The sequence below is a fragment of the Pseudopipra pipra genome, chromosome Z (assembly GCF_036250125.1).
Source record: "Pseudopipra pipra isolate bDixPip1 chromosome Z, bDixPip1.hap1, whole genome shotgun sequence".
In the NCBI taxonomy this organism is placed as follows: domain Eukaryota; kingdom Metazoa; phylum Chordata; class Aves; order Passeriformes; family Pipridae; genus Pseudopipra; species Pseudopipra pipra.
In genome coordinates, this window is record NC_087581.1 from 50,914,591 (window position 1) to 50,930,210 (window position 15,620).

The 15,620-nt window shown below is 39.0% G+C and overlaps 2 protein-coding genes across 12 annotated transcripts in view; both read left to right on the plus strand.

Moving 5' to 3' along the window:
- Window positions 1-15,620, plus strand: part of ADGRV1 (adhesion G protein-coupled receptor V1) — a 274,930-nt gene that overhangs the window by 213,415 nt on the left and 45,895 nt on the right. For all 11 annotated transcript variants that reach the window (XM_064642967.1, XM_064642974.1, XM_064642968.1 and 8 more), the window contains one exon: window positions 14,639-14,796. In XM_064642967.1, coding sequence (XP_064499037.1) covers window positions 14,639-14,796 — 158 coding nt within the window. The remainder of the gene's footprint in view (window positions 1-14,638; window positions 14,797-15,620) is intronic.
- Window positions 8,492-12,284, plus strand: LOC135407261 (uncharacterized). The gene is given in 4 exon segments (XM_064642148.1): window positions 8,492-8,612; window positions 9,944-10,101; window positions 10,953-11,041; window positions 11,043-12,284. Coding segments are annotated over 4 exon segments (771 nt in total). The 3' UTR covers window positions 11,446-12,284.

Below are 15,620 nucleotides of genomic sequence, written 5' to 3' on the forward strand. Positions count from 1 at the left end.
TTGCTGTTTCAAAATAGCATCTTGGCACTTCTTCATTCTTTGTTTGTGGTGGACTGGATTTTCCCCACTGTTTTCTATTGTTGGTAGTTACTCCATGGGTACATCCATTAATGAATATGGTGCTACTCGTACTGAATTTTGACATGTTAGTAAGGTGATAGGGTCAAATTTCTAGCAGCTATTCCCCCTGATGTAGAATTGTCTTTCAAAAAATTGTTGGCACAATCTGTCCAAATGTAAACAAGAATGAGCAAGCCTTGGCCTAATTTCTGGCAATTGCAATTCTGCTGCTTTCTGAGCTTACATTTCTTAATCAAAATAGCCCAACTGTATTTTCATTACCTTTTTTCCATCCTTCTCCTCTTTCCCTCTCTTTCCTCTTACTTTTGCTACATAGACAAAAGAAACAAAAAGAAACCTAAATAAAGCTGAAGGGTCAACTCCTACATTATCACTCTATAAAATCTGGGAAAACCATTATTAAACATTTTGCATTTCATTTGAAACTTATATACTAAATGTAAGTACAAGAATTAATTTCACAATGTAGAATTAAATATGAAATAAAACCTATGGGCCTGTTTTTCAGTTAATCTGTATGAGACATAAACTGATTTAGATTTATCAAACACAGCTTTCATTTTTGTTCATACCAAACAACATCTTCAGCAGTTGTATGGGCAGTAAGACATTTCTTGTTTTGTTCATTTTCCCATCATCCTGATGAGGTTACAGAGGCCAAGTGCAGCACTGAATCAAAGGAGTCAGTCTAGCAGTGTTCTGCTTGGGGCAGTAGTATTTCATTACAGACATTTCAAAATGTACTTGTACAAGGGTGTGACTTGTTTCGCAGCTGCAGTGGATTCTTTGGGGCATCTTTTATGATTCCTCTGAGATTTGTTTGACTTGACCTGTGAGCAGATGGTGTTTGGTGTTCCAGAGAAAATCTCCTATTTCCTTTTGAGGAATAGTGATTAAACAAAAGCAAAAGTAACATCATGTTGGAGTCCTTTAGATGCAGCTACAGGGAAAGCACTCACCTTTTTATTCTCTTTTCCAAAATAATTCCGTAGGTATATACAACCGTGATCCACTTTTTTGCTGAAATTATGGGGTGAATTTTTCCTCCCCCTGATTTGAGTTCTTGCACTCTGTCTCTTAAGTAAATAGGGAAGATTGAACCAGGAATCTTCTACATTTAGACACCAAAATATATGTGGTTGTTACCACAAATCATAAGATAAGATGGATAAGATGGGAAACAGCTGTTAGAACATCATGGGCATGTGTTTGTGAAGAGCTTGTACATCATACAGAGAATAAGATTTCTTGCAAAGGTGCACAGAAGTGTAAGATGAACTTGTAGCTCCAACCAGATGTGTTTTGGGGGCAGAGGCTCTGCTTGCTCAGGTGGTGTTTCCCATCTCTGCTCCCCCATGAAGCACAGGCAGCTGCAAGAAGCAGCTTGGCTCCAAGTCTGCTCCCTGCGACATGGCCAACATGGCTGACAAAGCTCAGCCTTGGAAAACCCTCTTAGCAAACAGCTAGTGGAACTAGGAGCACTCAACCTGCAACAGGTGGGGTGCAGCCTCTGCACTCTGTGGGCTGACAAATTTGGGTTTTTCAGGCTGCCTATGAGGGAACAAACTAGTACTTCCTCCAGAGCAGCAACACTGTGAGTTTCCGCTCTGTGCTGTGTCCTGAACACACTGTACTGAGAGATGTGTCTGTTTGCAAAGCATGGGGGAAAAAAAGCACTCTGAAAACCCCATAAGTCTGAACATTGCAAAAGCCTCTGATAACATCCAGAGATGGAGATTCTGTGGCTGCATTTTTTGGTTGTGAGAATTAAGACAAAGTTTTAAAAAAACAGCCTTGCTAATATCAGAAAGGGTTGCCTGCAGTTCACTTATCAGCAAGAACATTTATTTATATTGGTGTTCTTTGGTTATCAGTAACAGCACCAACACAAGTTTATGGTAGAAGTTCAGTGAACACTATATTGTTTACGTGAAACAATAAGTTGAAAAAAAGCCTGAGAAATCTTTGTAATGCTAGTGCATTTTGTTACACTTCTAATTTGTTTTACATGACATTTTCTTAGCTTTCCTAAATGTCTTGTCTGACAGGTAGAAAGCCTACTTGTTTTAAGCAAATTTACTGTGGGACTAGAAGCAACATGAACTGACATTTCAATAGCTTCAGATACATATAATGCAGAGAGAAGCATAATATTCGCAACTGTTCTATCTGTCATCTTAAATTTCAGAGTTTCTTTACACATAAGAGATCATTCTAGGGGACTGGAACACACTTATATTAGAAAAGTTTTTTTTCTCCATAAAATATAACTCCAACAGAGTTCCAGATTTTTTTTAAACTTCTGTAATCATCCTGTGTCTCTTAATTTCAGTGTGATCAGTATTTAGGATCCAATTGCTTGATTTTTGGACTCATTTGTAATAGCTGCCTACATTTTTTGGTTGAAAGAGGTAGGGAAATTATTTCTAGAAGGAGCATACATATGAAAATACCACTTTAAAATCTTAAACTGTCTAATTAGAAATTTCCAGTGTGTAACAAGTACATTTCCAAGATTTTTTCTAATAAAACTGGAATTTGAGCTATTTTATAATACTGTACTGCAACTCAATTTAAAAAAATCAGACTTCACTTTAAAACCTGAGGCAGTCCATATAATTTGACAAACATGGGTTAAGCAAGTGACAGGGATTTTCCAAAGAATATAGGAGAGCTTGTGGGCAACCATATCCTGCCAAGGTGATGTTAGTGGGACATCAGCTGCGTCGTGCTTCTTTGAAAGCTCTCACATTACTGTTTAACTTAGTTATGGATCAGTGCTGCTTTCACCTTGCCATCGGGCCATTTTTTTGGAGTTACCTGATGCAAATATAAACAAGATAGCTCTCTCCTCATCATTTTTAGCTACTATATTCTTGCAGGTTATACACAAAAAAAAATCTGTTTCCTGAGAGGAACCTCTTGCTAAAAGAAACCCTTGCATATTGGAGAGTCATCAAAATATAAGCCTATGTCACACTTCAGTCATCCTCCACTGCTTAAACAACTTCTCTACCCTGCCAAGTGTAATTTAGAGTATGGTGAGGCAGCTGTAATTTATGCTGACCAATGCAAAATCATTATTCCCTGCTCAGTAGAAAAATAGCTCAGTTGGAGGTCCTAGCTCAGTGTGCTCATAATGAAGCACAGAGTCATGAAAGGGAGCATACTGTGTCTTCCTGAGTCATGGTATCACTCTGCTTCCCTTACAGTGTTCCATTTACTTAAGACGTGTCAATTCTTCTAAAACTTGCCAAGGTTATTCATAATATAATAACTTGGGTTATTATGAGAGAAATGCAGAGGGCATCTGACCATGAAGTACAACTGCCATGGCCTTTTGAGTCATATTTTGATCAAGGTATCCATGGCCTTCCTTTTCATGCAGGTCATTGTGCAGCTGCAGTACATTATTTTATTATTACTTTTTTTTTTTTCAATAGTAGCTGGAGTTTTCTGGTTAGAGGTGGGCAAAATCTTGGGAGAGGACACAGCAAGGACAGCTGACCCAAGCTGACTGAAGGAATATTCCATAATAAATCATGTCTGTTCAGATATAAAACCTAAAAGAAAGGAGGAGGAAGGGGAGACATTCCTCATTATGATGTTTGTCTTTTGAAGCAACTGCTACACATGCTGAAGCCCTGCTTCCTGGGAAGTGATTGGACATCACCTGCTGGTGGGAAGTAGACCACAAATCTTTTGTTTTCCTTTGCTCCCACACATTCCATCTTATTTTCTGGCCCAGCCCTCCTTCCCGTCTTGCTGAGAAGGGGAGTGATAGAGTAGCTTGAAGGTTACTTGGAGTCCAGCCAAAGTCAGGCCACGACAAAGCTCAAAGGCCTGGAGTAGGGTTGGAGTAGTGTTGATAGACTGTAGGGGACGGAAGGAGCCAAATCTGATGTAGAATGATCAGTAGTGACCTTTTATGACTCAGTCTGCCTCTGCCTGGACATTGTCTTAAAAGTACCAAATTGAGATGATGCAAAATAGGGTTAGGCATTTTGGATGGTAAGAGGATCCATGCTTTATCACAGATCCTTAGATCTATGCTAGTGGATGTCCCCCACGAAGTCAGTACTGATTGTAGATGGGTATTTTTCCTAGATTCTTGTTTTTCCTTTTCACTTACCAGAGTAGACACATTGTACCAACACTGGACCAGCATTTGGTTGCAAAAAGTTGTTTTAAGCTATACCTATGTGAAAATGCATCCATAGAAACAGAGAGACCTGATTGTCTAAGCACTGTCCTGGCAACTGTAATCCCTTTACTGTACTTTTTGACCTTACACTAACATCTTCAAAACCTTTCTAAAAATAAGTTTACGTCACTAAATTTTCTTTCTACATTGCAAATTGGAAATTTTAACCTTTTTAGCCTATACTTAATATATAATAAGTATAGATGATAGATCTATGACTCAGTACTACCATTTACCATGATGTTATTACTCAGAGCACATCTGAAACCAGTGGTTGCTTTCTGAAAGTTTAGGGGGGAAAAGGTAATACTTGGGATGCATCCATGGCTGATGTATTGAAATGCATTTTGCCCTTTTCAAAAGAAACTACAAAAAGAAAATCTTTGCTGATGGGTTGTTTTAGAATTCTCGTGTTTGTGTCTTATGCAAATCTTTAGAGAGAAAATGTAGCAGGATGCAAGACATATTATCAGTGGAAGTAAAATTTTTGGTAAATGTTATTTTGGATACTGGATAAAATAAACACTGCATCATTAGACGGGAGCTGTACATGTGGTTTTCATTCCTGGATGTTGGAAAGATTACTTTTCCTATTATGTAATTTGGCTTGTGCAATGTTTATTTGATTATGCATATAAATAGCAAAAAGGTTGTAAAAAAAATACATGTTAGACATATTCTCTATATATGTGCAGGTATCTTGTGCATGTGCATAGTTTGTGGTTATTGGTAATAAAGGGAAGGAAACAGAAGTGTAAAGGGTTGAAGGAAGGGAAAAAAGCCGAAGATAAAAGAAAGAGTAAAATTGAGAAATTGCAGTGGAAAAAAAGAAAGCTCATCTCTGTTTTGGGCTTGACTCTCGGTTTCCTGGGAAAGGTTTAACAAGTGTTCCCCTGAAGAGAAAGTTTAGAACTGAGTCTCAGGGGTTTCAATGGAAAGAATTGTTCAAACAAAGAAACGAGCTGCCTAACATCTTTCATTGTAAGGCATGTGCTTTAAGTATTTTTATGTGGACTTTTTTTCACCAAGCATTAGTTTCTGGGTTTGAAAGTAGCTTTCTAGTTGTATTTGGTTGGTCCTTTAGGAGGCCTAATCCTGATCCTTGTTGATCTCCATGCAATTAATCCCTCCCGTGACTTCCCTGTTAGCCATCAGCCTATCTTGGTATAGTTTAAGCCCCTTGGCTTGTGTTTTCCAGCAAAAAAAATGTATTACAACATGGAGAATTCTGCCTCTGCTTTTTGCCGACTTGTAGTTTACCAGTAACTGTCTCTCTTCATTAGGAAAAAAAAAGCACAAACCAAACAACGAAAAATGTATCAGAACAATTTTTTTACCAGCATGTTCAGAGCACATTTATAAGACCTCTGATAGCCTTCACAGCTCTATTATGAACTTTTTTCATTCAATTCATGTTTTTGAAATGTGGCAAAACCAGACTGTCAAGTTTCAGCTGGGGCAGAGTTAATTTTTTCATAGTAGCTGGGACAGTGCTTTGGACAGTGTTCTGGATTCAGGATGAGAAAAATCTTTACAACACACTGATGGTTTGGCTGTTGCTACTTAGTGCTCACCCTAAGTCCAAGACTTTTCGATATCTCATGCACTGCCAGTGAGGAGCTGCACGAAAAGCTGGAATAGGCATGACCAGGACAGGTGACACAAAGTGGCCAAAAGGATATTTTATACTGTAGAATGACATGTCCAGTATATAAATTGAGGGAGTCACACGGATGGGTGTTCAGGAATGGGCTGGGCATCGGTCATCAGGTGGTGTTGCAATTGTGCTGTGCATCACTTGTTTCTTTCTGGCTTCTGTTACTCTCTTTCATAGTTATCATCATCATCATCATATTTTGTTTCAGTTATTAAATTGTTCTTATTTTAACCCACAAGGTTAAAGTTTTCTTGGGGATTCTCCTACCCACTGAGGGAGCGGGGGGGAGTGAGCAAATGGTACTTGGCCGCTGTCTGGGATTAAACCATGACACAGGCACAACATGTCACTGAGGTGCTTGTAATGGTGATTAGAGCAGAATGTTTGCTTCATATGTGTTGTAGAATAGACAGTTGTTCATACATCCAAGTATGAAGAGCATAAAGTTACAACTCATGTTCTTAATGTGATCCATAGTAATTTCCAGATTTCATTCAGCAAAAATAAAACTAGCCAGTGGGTGCAGTAGATGTGCAGTATGTTTTACGTTGCTTTCTTTACATTGCATCCCACTGATGTGCCCTTCAAATATTTTTGGACATCTATCTTGGTTACTAATGGACTATAAAATATTATTTTTGTCTCATTTAATACAAGCCTGGGATAAAGGCGTTTCCATTCAAATTTACCTCAGCACAAAACTGGGGAAAAAAGTACATTAAATATCAGTTAAAATTCATAATGTTATTGACATCTGAGATCTCTTCTGAAGAAACAGTACAGTATTTAGTGACAAATGTGGACAGAATTTATTGTGGCAAGAATAATTAGCTATGCAAAAATAGGATGAGGGATAACTGGCTGTTTACCAGTTCTCCATGAAAAGATCTCGTGTGTTGTGGATGATAAACTGAGAATGAGTCAACAATTTTGTGCTATGGCAATAAAGACAGATATGATTTTGGCCTACATATAAAGCAATTTATTCTTAAAGACACATAAAGTCCTTCTGCTCTAGGTGTGTACTGAGATGAAATGCTATCAAAAGTGCTGTACCCCATAACTTAAGGAATACATTAGCAAAGTAGTGTGATCAAGGAGACTGGCAAAAATCTCAGATATAAAATATTTCCCAAAAGACTGAAAGATCTAGGATTTCAATGAAGAGAACAGCAAATGGAAAAGCATAGCAATTTACAAGTATATAAAGAAATATTGCAGCAAACAAGGGAAAAATCAGTTTCCCACAACTGTATTGGCTCTGACAAGACATAACCTGGCTCTGACAAGACATAACTGCACCAAGAAGGAGTTGAGTTTAACATTGGGTAGTAATCTCTTCAGATAAGTGCTGTGAAGCACTGAAACAGATTTCTTGGAGAGGATTTGTGTTCTTTATCACTAGACAGAGATTAGGCATTAGTGAGGTAGGGTGTGATTTAGAGGTATTTTTTAAGGAGAGAAAGGCTTTTTAGTTCTCAGCCACAGTACAGTTTCTTGTAGTAAAAGGCTTACAAGGACAGCAAGTAATTTCTGATGGTACTTCAAAAATATTTTGAATTCTCACTCATGTTAAACCATCCCATAGCTGTACCCATTATGTAATCACAGGCCAAGACTTGCTACAGTGAAAGGTAGCAAGGTGGCATCTGTTATACATGCAATTCCTATCTGTGCAGTAAAGCTCGTAAAAACCTCCAGTTAGTGCTGAAACACCTTCCATTGTCCAAGGCTGCCGTAAAGCACATAAAATTGGGCCATGCTCTTTAATTCAGTCTTCCACTGAGTTTTACAAAGCGCAAAGTCTCTGCTTCCAGAGTGTTATGTGATCTGTTTGTTAGTGTGTCTAGAAGACTGTGTGAATAGTCTAAACCCGTGTGCCTTTGGCACTGTGAATTTTTGTATAATCTTGTAGAGATCTCTAGAATTTTACCTACTGTAGAAACAGAAATTTCTCTGGTGTGAATGTTGCTTGAATTTCCTCAGAAACTAGTGACTACCATCTCAAATGTTACCCATGTTAAGATTAGCATGCACTTTCCATATGGTTTTCTTCACATCCCTTCGTAGAAACAATAAGCTTTAAAAAACCACAAAACCAAAACCAAAACCAAACACCCCTCCCCCCAAAAAACCCAAACCCAAACCCAACCAAACCAAACAACGACAACAAAAAAAAAACCTACCAAACAAAAACAAATGAAACATTTGACACATTTGACTCGCCGTCAGGCGAGTGTAAAACTAAAAGAGGAGAGAATTAATTAGATATTAGGAAGACATTCTTTCCTGTGTGGATGGTGAGGCACTGGAACAGGTTGCCCAGAGAAGTTGCCCCATCCCTAGGAGTGTTCTAGTCTAGGTTGAATGAAGCTTGGAGAACCTGGTCTTGTTGTGTAAGGTGTCCCTGCCCATGGCAGGGGGGTTGGAACTAAATAATCTTTAAGATTTCTTCCGACCCAAACCATTCTAAGATTCTTTGACTCTATGATAACCTTGTTGCTTAATGTATTTATGGAAAAGGATTCATATCATCATGGCTAGGCTTCATGAACGAAGATTTGGGAAGGCACTACCCACGCTTGTTGCAAGCGCGTTGGTGGCTAAAAAGGCCAATACGAGATAGACATGTCCGGTTGCAAAAGGCACAGCAGAAGGACTCCCCAGGTGGTACACTCTGCAAGGCACCATTCTTTCTGCATTGTCTTTTCTCCTCAAGAGTGATCCTGCGTACTTTCTCAAAAGCATCAGCAGCATTATAGTTAGTGTGTCTCCAAACTTCCCAATTGGAGGCCAGAGTAGACCAGTTATGTTGATCAATATGGCCAAGGCTGAGATGTTGTTTCAGGGAGTCCTTGTATCTTCTCTTTGGGGCTCCTCTCATGCGGCAGCCGGTGGCAAGTTCACCACAAAGCAAGATCTTAGGGAGGCGGTGGTCCTTCATCCTGGAGACGTGTCCTGCCCAACGCAGCTGTGTTCTCAGTAACATGGCCTCAATACTTGTGACTGCTGCTTGTTCTAGAACAGATGTATTGGTCACATAATCTGACCAGTGGATGTTTAGGATTGTACGGAGACAGCGTTGATGGAAGCATTCTAGGAGATGTAGGTGGTGGCAGTAGATGACCCATGATTCAGATCCATATAAGAGAGTAGACAGCACAATGACTCTGTAAACACTGATCTTTGTACTTTTCTTCAAGTGTTTATTTCGCCAGACTCTTTTATGGAGTCTTACGAAAGCTCTATATGCCTTTGCTAACCTGTTGTCTATCTCTCCATCAATCTTACCATCCGAGGAGATGAGGCTACCTAGGTAATTAAACTGCTGGACTGATTTGAGCTCTGATTGGCCAATGGTGATATGGCGATGATGGAAGACTTCCTGAGGTGTGGGTTGATAGAGAACTTCTGTCTTTTTTAAGCTGACTTCCAGCCCAAAGAGCTCAGCAGCATCTGCAAAGCAGGATGTTAAACGCTGCAGAGCTGCTTCTCTGTGTGCAACAAGGGCGGCGTCATCAGCACAAAGCAGCTCCCGGACAAGATGTTTTAAGGTCTTAGTGTGGACCTTCAGTCACCTTAGGTTGAATAGGCTTCCATCAATACGGTATCGAATGTAGATACCTGATCATTGAGGTCTGCCATGGCCCTTTGGAGCATCATGCTGAAGAAGACTGTGAATAGGGTTGGTGCAAGAACGCAGCCTTGTTTCACACCATTGGTAATTAGAAAGGGCTCAGAAAGTGTATTGCCATATCTGACTTGGCCGTGCTGATCCTCATGGAGTGAGATGATCATTTTAAGGAACTTGGGGGGACAACCTAAACGTTCCAAAATCTTCCATAGACCTTTTCTGCTCACAGTATCGAAAACCTTGGTGAGGTCAACAAAGGTTACATAGAGACCTTTGTTCTGTTCCCTACACTTCTCTTGCAGTTGTCTGAGAACAAATACCACGTTTGTGGTACTCCTGTTGGCTCTGAAACCACACTGACTTTCAGGTAGAATTCCTTCTGCTATAGCGGGTATTAATCTGTTCCTGTTACAACATTGTTACGACAGAAATAGAGTGGAATCCTATAGTGTGTTCAGGCTGAGAATTCGTCACATTGAGGAGGCATTAACACTGCAAAAGTCAACATGGTTATCTGCTCTGAGGGTATGTCCACCACTGATTTGGGCTCAAACAGTTGTTAAATCTGTTGTTTTCCTGCGTGCCGTTTTAAAATAAAGGAGTATTATTTTTGTTTTGCTGTAAAATGCTTTCCTGTAAAGCTCAGGGACTCAGAACACCAGATATTTGATAGATAAGAACACCTGCAATTTTTTCTCAAATTTACCGTTCTGTAGTTTCAAAATGCAGTTGAAAGAGATTGTCCTTAGAATTCAAGATGTGACGATAACAGAATGAAACTGTCTTTACTACATGGAGTTATTTTAAATCTCTCTTGCTTAGAAGGGAAAAAAGTATGTCAGTCCTTTCATTTTTTAACAATTACTTCCTTATCAGTGTTGCTTGGGGTTTATTTTTATTTTCCTTTTTTAATATTAACTATTTAATAGTGCTACCAAGTAGTTCTAGTATACATCTTGTCAGTTGTTTCCTGTTTTTCTTTGAAAGTATTAGAAAAACAAAAGAGGGCTTTCCATATCATATGTAGCTGGAACGTCTCCCCAGATTTTAGGAAGTGTTGTACTTTAAGATGTCACTGAACACTTTACAAAAACAGCTAAAGGGTCAGATAAACACACTTCACCCCCTTGAGAAGTAGGCAAGCCTAGCATCTGCTTTTTATATGTCTGAGGGGAAAAAAAAGGAAAATCAAAGAAAAGGAGATTCTGGCTTGCCAGTAAGTGAGGTAAGTTTTGTCAATGAATTGATGTAAAGGTGTATGATTTTCTGAGATTACATCTTTTCCAAAGGGAAGATGGTATTATCTGTTGATTTCTATGTCCTAATCTTTCCATGTTTGTTGTATTTAAAACTATCAATTTAGACTGAATTAACAGTGTGACCAGCAGGACCAGGAAAGTGATTCTGCCCCTGTACTCAGTGCTGGTGAGGCCTCACCTGGAGTACTGCATCCAGTTCTGGGCCCCTCAGTTCAGGAAGGATATTGAGGTGCTGGAACAGGTCCAGAGAAGAGCAATGAGGCTGGTGAAGGGACTTGAACACAAGTCCTATGAGGAGAGGCTGAGGGAGCTGAGGTTGTTTAGCCTGGAGAAGAGGAGGCTCAGGGGAGACCTCATCACTTTCTACAACTCCCTGAAAGGAGGTTGTAGCCAGGTGGGGGTTGGTCTCTTCTCCCGGGCAATCAGCAGTAGGACAAGAGGGCATGGCCTTAAGCTGCACCAGGGGAGGTTTAGGTTGGATATTAGAAAGAAATTCTTTACAGAGAGGGTTATCAGCCATTGGAATGGGCTGCCCAGGGAAGTGGTGGATTCTCCATCCCTGGAGGTTTTTAAGATGAGGCTGGATGTGGCACTTAGTGCCATGGTCTAGCAACTGTGGTGGTAGTGGATCAAGGGTTGGACTTGATGATCTCAGAGGTCCTTTCCAACCCGTCTGATTCTATGATTCTATGAACATCTTCAGTAGTCATCCATGAGAAAACAATCTTATATATTAAAGCTATTTCTCATCATTCTAGTCATGGAAAAAAACATTTAAAGTAAATGTTGATTTGTATTGGAGGAAAAATAACTGATTAATTTCAATATTTTTTTTTCCAGTTCTAAAATTATTAACACATCATTGCATACTAGTATGGAATTATACCTTGGAGAAGACACATACTAAAGACAGTTATTTCTAACTTGATTTTTAGCCTCTTTCATAGAACAGACCTTTCATAGATACTGACATACCCAGGGCTTTTGATAGTGTGTTTCATATTCTGTTATGTCATGATAGAAATATTTGAGATGGAAGTAAAGTGTTCTTTATGGGAAAAGTGACACTATGAGTAGAATAGGAGTTTGGGAGGGGGGAGTCTTTAAGATAGTTAAATGAGTTTTGATAGGAGTAGTGAAAGAGAAACAAAAAATGGGAATGTGTTGCTTTCAAGGTTAATAAAGAAATGTGTAGTAACCAAAACAAAATTAGAGATCAAAACAAAGTCAGTAGTCAGAACGAAGTGGTCAACACAGAACCAAAGATAGACACTCCAGTTAGGTAAACATAGTCAAGAACAGCAAGAGTGGTGACATCTTGGGACAAAAGCTAAACAGTTGTCTTTTCAATGCTACAAGAAATCTAAGCTGGGAGCAAAACCTCTTAAAATGGGGAAAAAATCAAAACAGTGTTTGGGTTTTCTTGTGTTCATTGCAGAAGACAGTATTTCAGTGGGTAACTTTTTTTGGTTGTTTGTTTGTTTTTTTTGCTATTACTCAGAATCAAAACAAACAGAACAAAAACCTTATAGTTACTCGCCCAAGATAGAAATAAAGAATAGCTTCATTATACAGGACCTATTAAAAAAATCAAAACAAAACAAAAAAAAACTTGCTTGAAGGCTATGCTACAGGAAATAATGCTCATCTTCAAACAAACAAGGTTTGTAATGATGTAATTTATTCCAGTTTCATCTTTCTAGGCCTTTTTCTATAGAGTAGTTGTGTTCTGAATCACCAACTTAGTTGATATTTTGGGATATTTTTCTTGTATTCCCAGCCAGTACTAGGAATACAAGACAAATAGTTCCATGTGGCAAATGTGTCATGGTAATGGAATAACATCTTAAAAGATTATCTGTCAACATATATCATCACACATATATATCATATATGTGAATAAAAATTACAGGAAGAGGTGGTTTTCATTGGCTGGCTGACCTTTACTTCAAGAAAAAAAAGTAAGTTTTGAATGTTAATATGGCTTTGTGTATTTCTGGTTTATATAACTCTCTAGAGTACTTTTGAAAGCAAGTGTTAGTAAAAGTGATTCATCTGTATAGGTTTTCATTTTTATACAACTTTTGTTAACTGAATATAAAGGAGTGTTCACAGAAAAGTTTCAAGATGCTCAGGTAATTTTTAAGAGCATACATGGTCTTTGAAATACACAAATGTATCAAGTTGAAAAAAAAATACTTCAGAACATAAATATGACTTTATAGAAGTCTTGTGCTAGGACTCTTGGCTTCAGTATAATCATTAAATGTAATAATATGTCAATTTGGTTTCATGTCTTAAAGCTGATTGTGCTAACTCAGGAATGCCTTTGGGGAACAAAAAAAACTTTCATAGCTAAGAAATATTAAAAATTTGAAGGATGAAATGGATCAGATGTTGTGTCCGATATCAGCTGGTCAAGGGAGGTGATCCTTCCCCCCTGCTCAGCACTCGTGAGGTCACGCTTGGAATGCTGGGTTCAGTTCTGGACTTCTCAGTGCAAAAGACAGACTGCAAAAGACTCAGTGCAAAAGTGCAGTGAAGGCTGACAAGATGATTAAGAGACTGAAACATCTATCCTATGAGGACAGGAACAAACACCTTTAATTGCAGTTTCTCTTTTCCCTATTGCTTACTTGCTCAGTGATGTTATCAGGTGGTATCTCAGCTTGGTGTCTGACTGAGCCTGTGCCTTCTGCAGAGAGTTGTAGAAGGTATCTGGATTCTGCTGGAAATTATTTTGGGATTCACTGAGTACACACAACTGATGCACTGGAAGCGACAACAAGGAATGCATTCTTGCCTTGCTGCATGGTGCACGCAAGTCCACCTAAGCAAACCCAGAAGGTACCAGGGAGATCAGTGAAACATGTGGCTAGGCTTGTCTCAGATATATATTTTACCAGCATCAACTCTAAGCTTACTTAGTAGAGCTGACCTGCGAGACAGAAGGGCTGGATAAGTTACACCCTCCTAATAGGAATAGCAGTGACCACGTACTCTCGAGACATACTGACTCCCACGCCGTCCCTTGGGCTGCTCTGTTGTGCGTCATCTCTAGAGTAGGTCAGTGGCTGTAAAGCGCATACTGGTCTCCAGGGAGTGCACAGAAAACCCTGATCTCTCTTACCCTTGAGAGCTCTCTTTAACTATCATGTCCATAGCCTTCAAGTCATCATCATGTATGTGTAATTTGACTCTTTTTCACGGATAACGCATGTTCCTGACACATCTTAATAAATAATCATGACTTTAATAAATGAAAGGGCAAGGAGAGACAGCACAGTTGGAAAAAAAAGGGGGGGGGGAGAAGGGAGTGAACATTTGGCTTCAGTGTGCAAATGACATGTAATTTCCAAGAACTTGAGAAGGGATAGTTATCTTGCCTTTAAGACTTGTTCATATATTTTAAAAATGGATTTATCAAAACTTAATTTGTGATTTCAGGAGCTAAGTATAGAAAATTACATAGTGCCCTTTAGACTTGGGTGACTAAGCATGATCACTTTAAATTAATATAGCATGCATTTAGTATGTTAAAATATAATTTATTTCATTGCAAGTTTAAATCTTTCCAACACTGATTAGGCTAAATATAATGTGCATACTGTAAGTGCACAGATATGATGAGGAGATAAGAACAAACAGAACACAGTGCAACCTATCAGAGTTACTCTGGGAACAGAATTTGTGGATTATACAGCACGTCCTTCAAAAATATTTGTTTCTGAAATTCTATTTATGACAATTCAAGTTGTCCCTTATGTTTATCAACAGCATTTTTCCCCATTTTTTTCCATCAGGTGCTTCATTCCAAATGCCTATGCTGCTCTCTTCACTGCTGCTCTGGTGCCATTAATGTGCTTGGTTGTGGTTTTTGTGGTGTTCATCCACGCCTACCAGGTGACTCCGCAGTGGAAGGCATACGATGATATTTTCAGAGGAAGAACAAATGCAGCAGGTATGATTTGTTGGCTACCCCTATGCAAACAAGTTGTATTTTCAGAATGGTATGGACTGTTCTTGCCAGTTCAGAGAACCCCACCTGAAACTACAGTTCAGTAGGTACCTACGCACTTAGTTTGAGATTAAGCCTTGTCCCTTTGAAGTCTGTGCAAGTATTTTAATGATCGAAGTTATACAGATGCTTGACTGTCTGAGGAGGATAAAAATGTGTCAAACCTAGAAAAAGAAATTAGTATCACTGGCTATGAGATGTGTCTAGTCTAGTTAAAGAGAACAGAAATAGAAGAAAGAACCTCCCTGCTTGGACCACTGCATGGGTTTTAGCTGGGGGTACTGAACAACCTGTCCCAGGGAGGGCTGGAGCTGCTCAGATGCAATGATGGCCTGCCTGTATCCAGGGATAATCTATGGATGCAGGATGTGATGGGCACAGCTCTGGCCCCTGTGCTTTGCAGTGCATTTGGCAGCTGCAAAGCCACACATAGGCTGCACTGTGCATTGGAGTGTTTGGAGTTAATGCCTCTGCTTTGATATTTCCTATGCTACTCAAAACTGAAACATACTTGAAAGAAAAGATCTGTCTTGTGCAAAACAGGAAGTTTCGGTCGGCCTTCTCCGTCAGAACAATTTCAAATACAACAATGTTCCCAAAATAAAGTTGCTGCAGTTTAGACCAATACCGTAGTGGTAATAGGACACACTGTGGGAAGCTTGGAATATTTGTTTTACATTCATGGTATTTTTTTTTTAAATGTGAGTTTTCTAAATTAGTGCAAATAAATTTTTAATATTTGGCTTATAGAAATATATTCCTTTTTT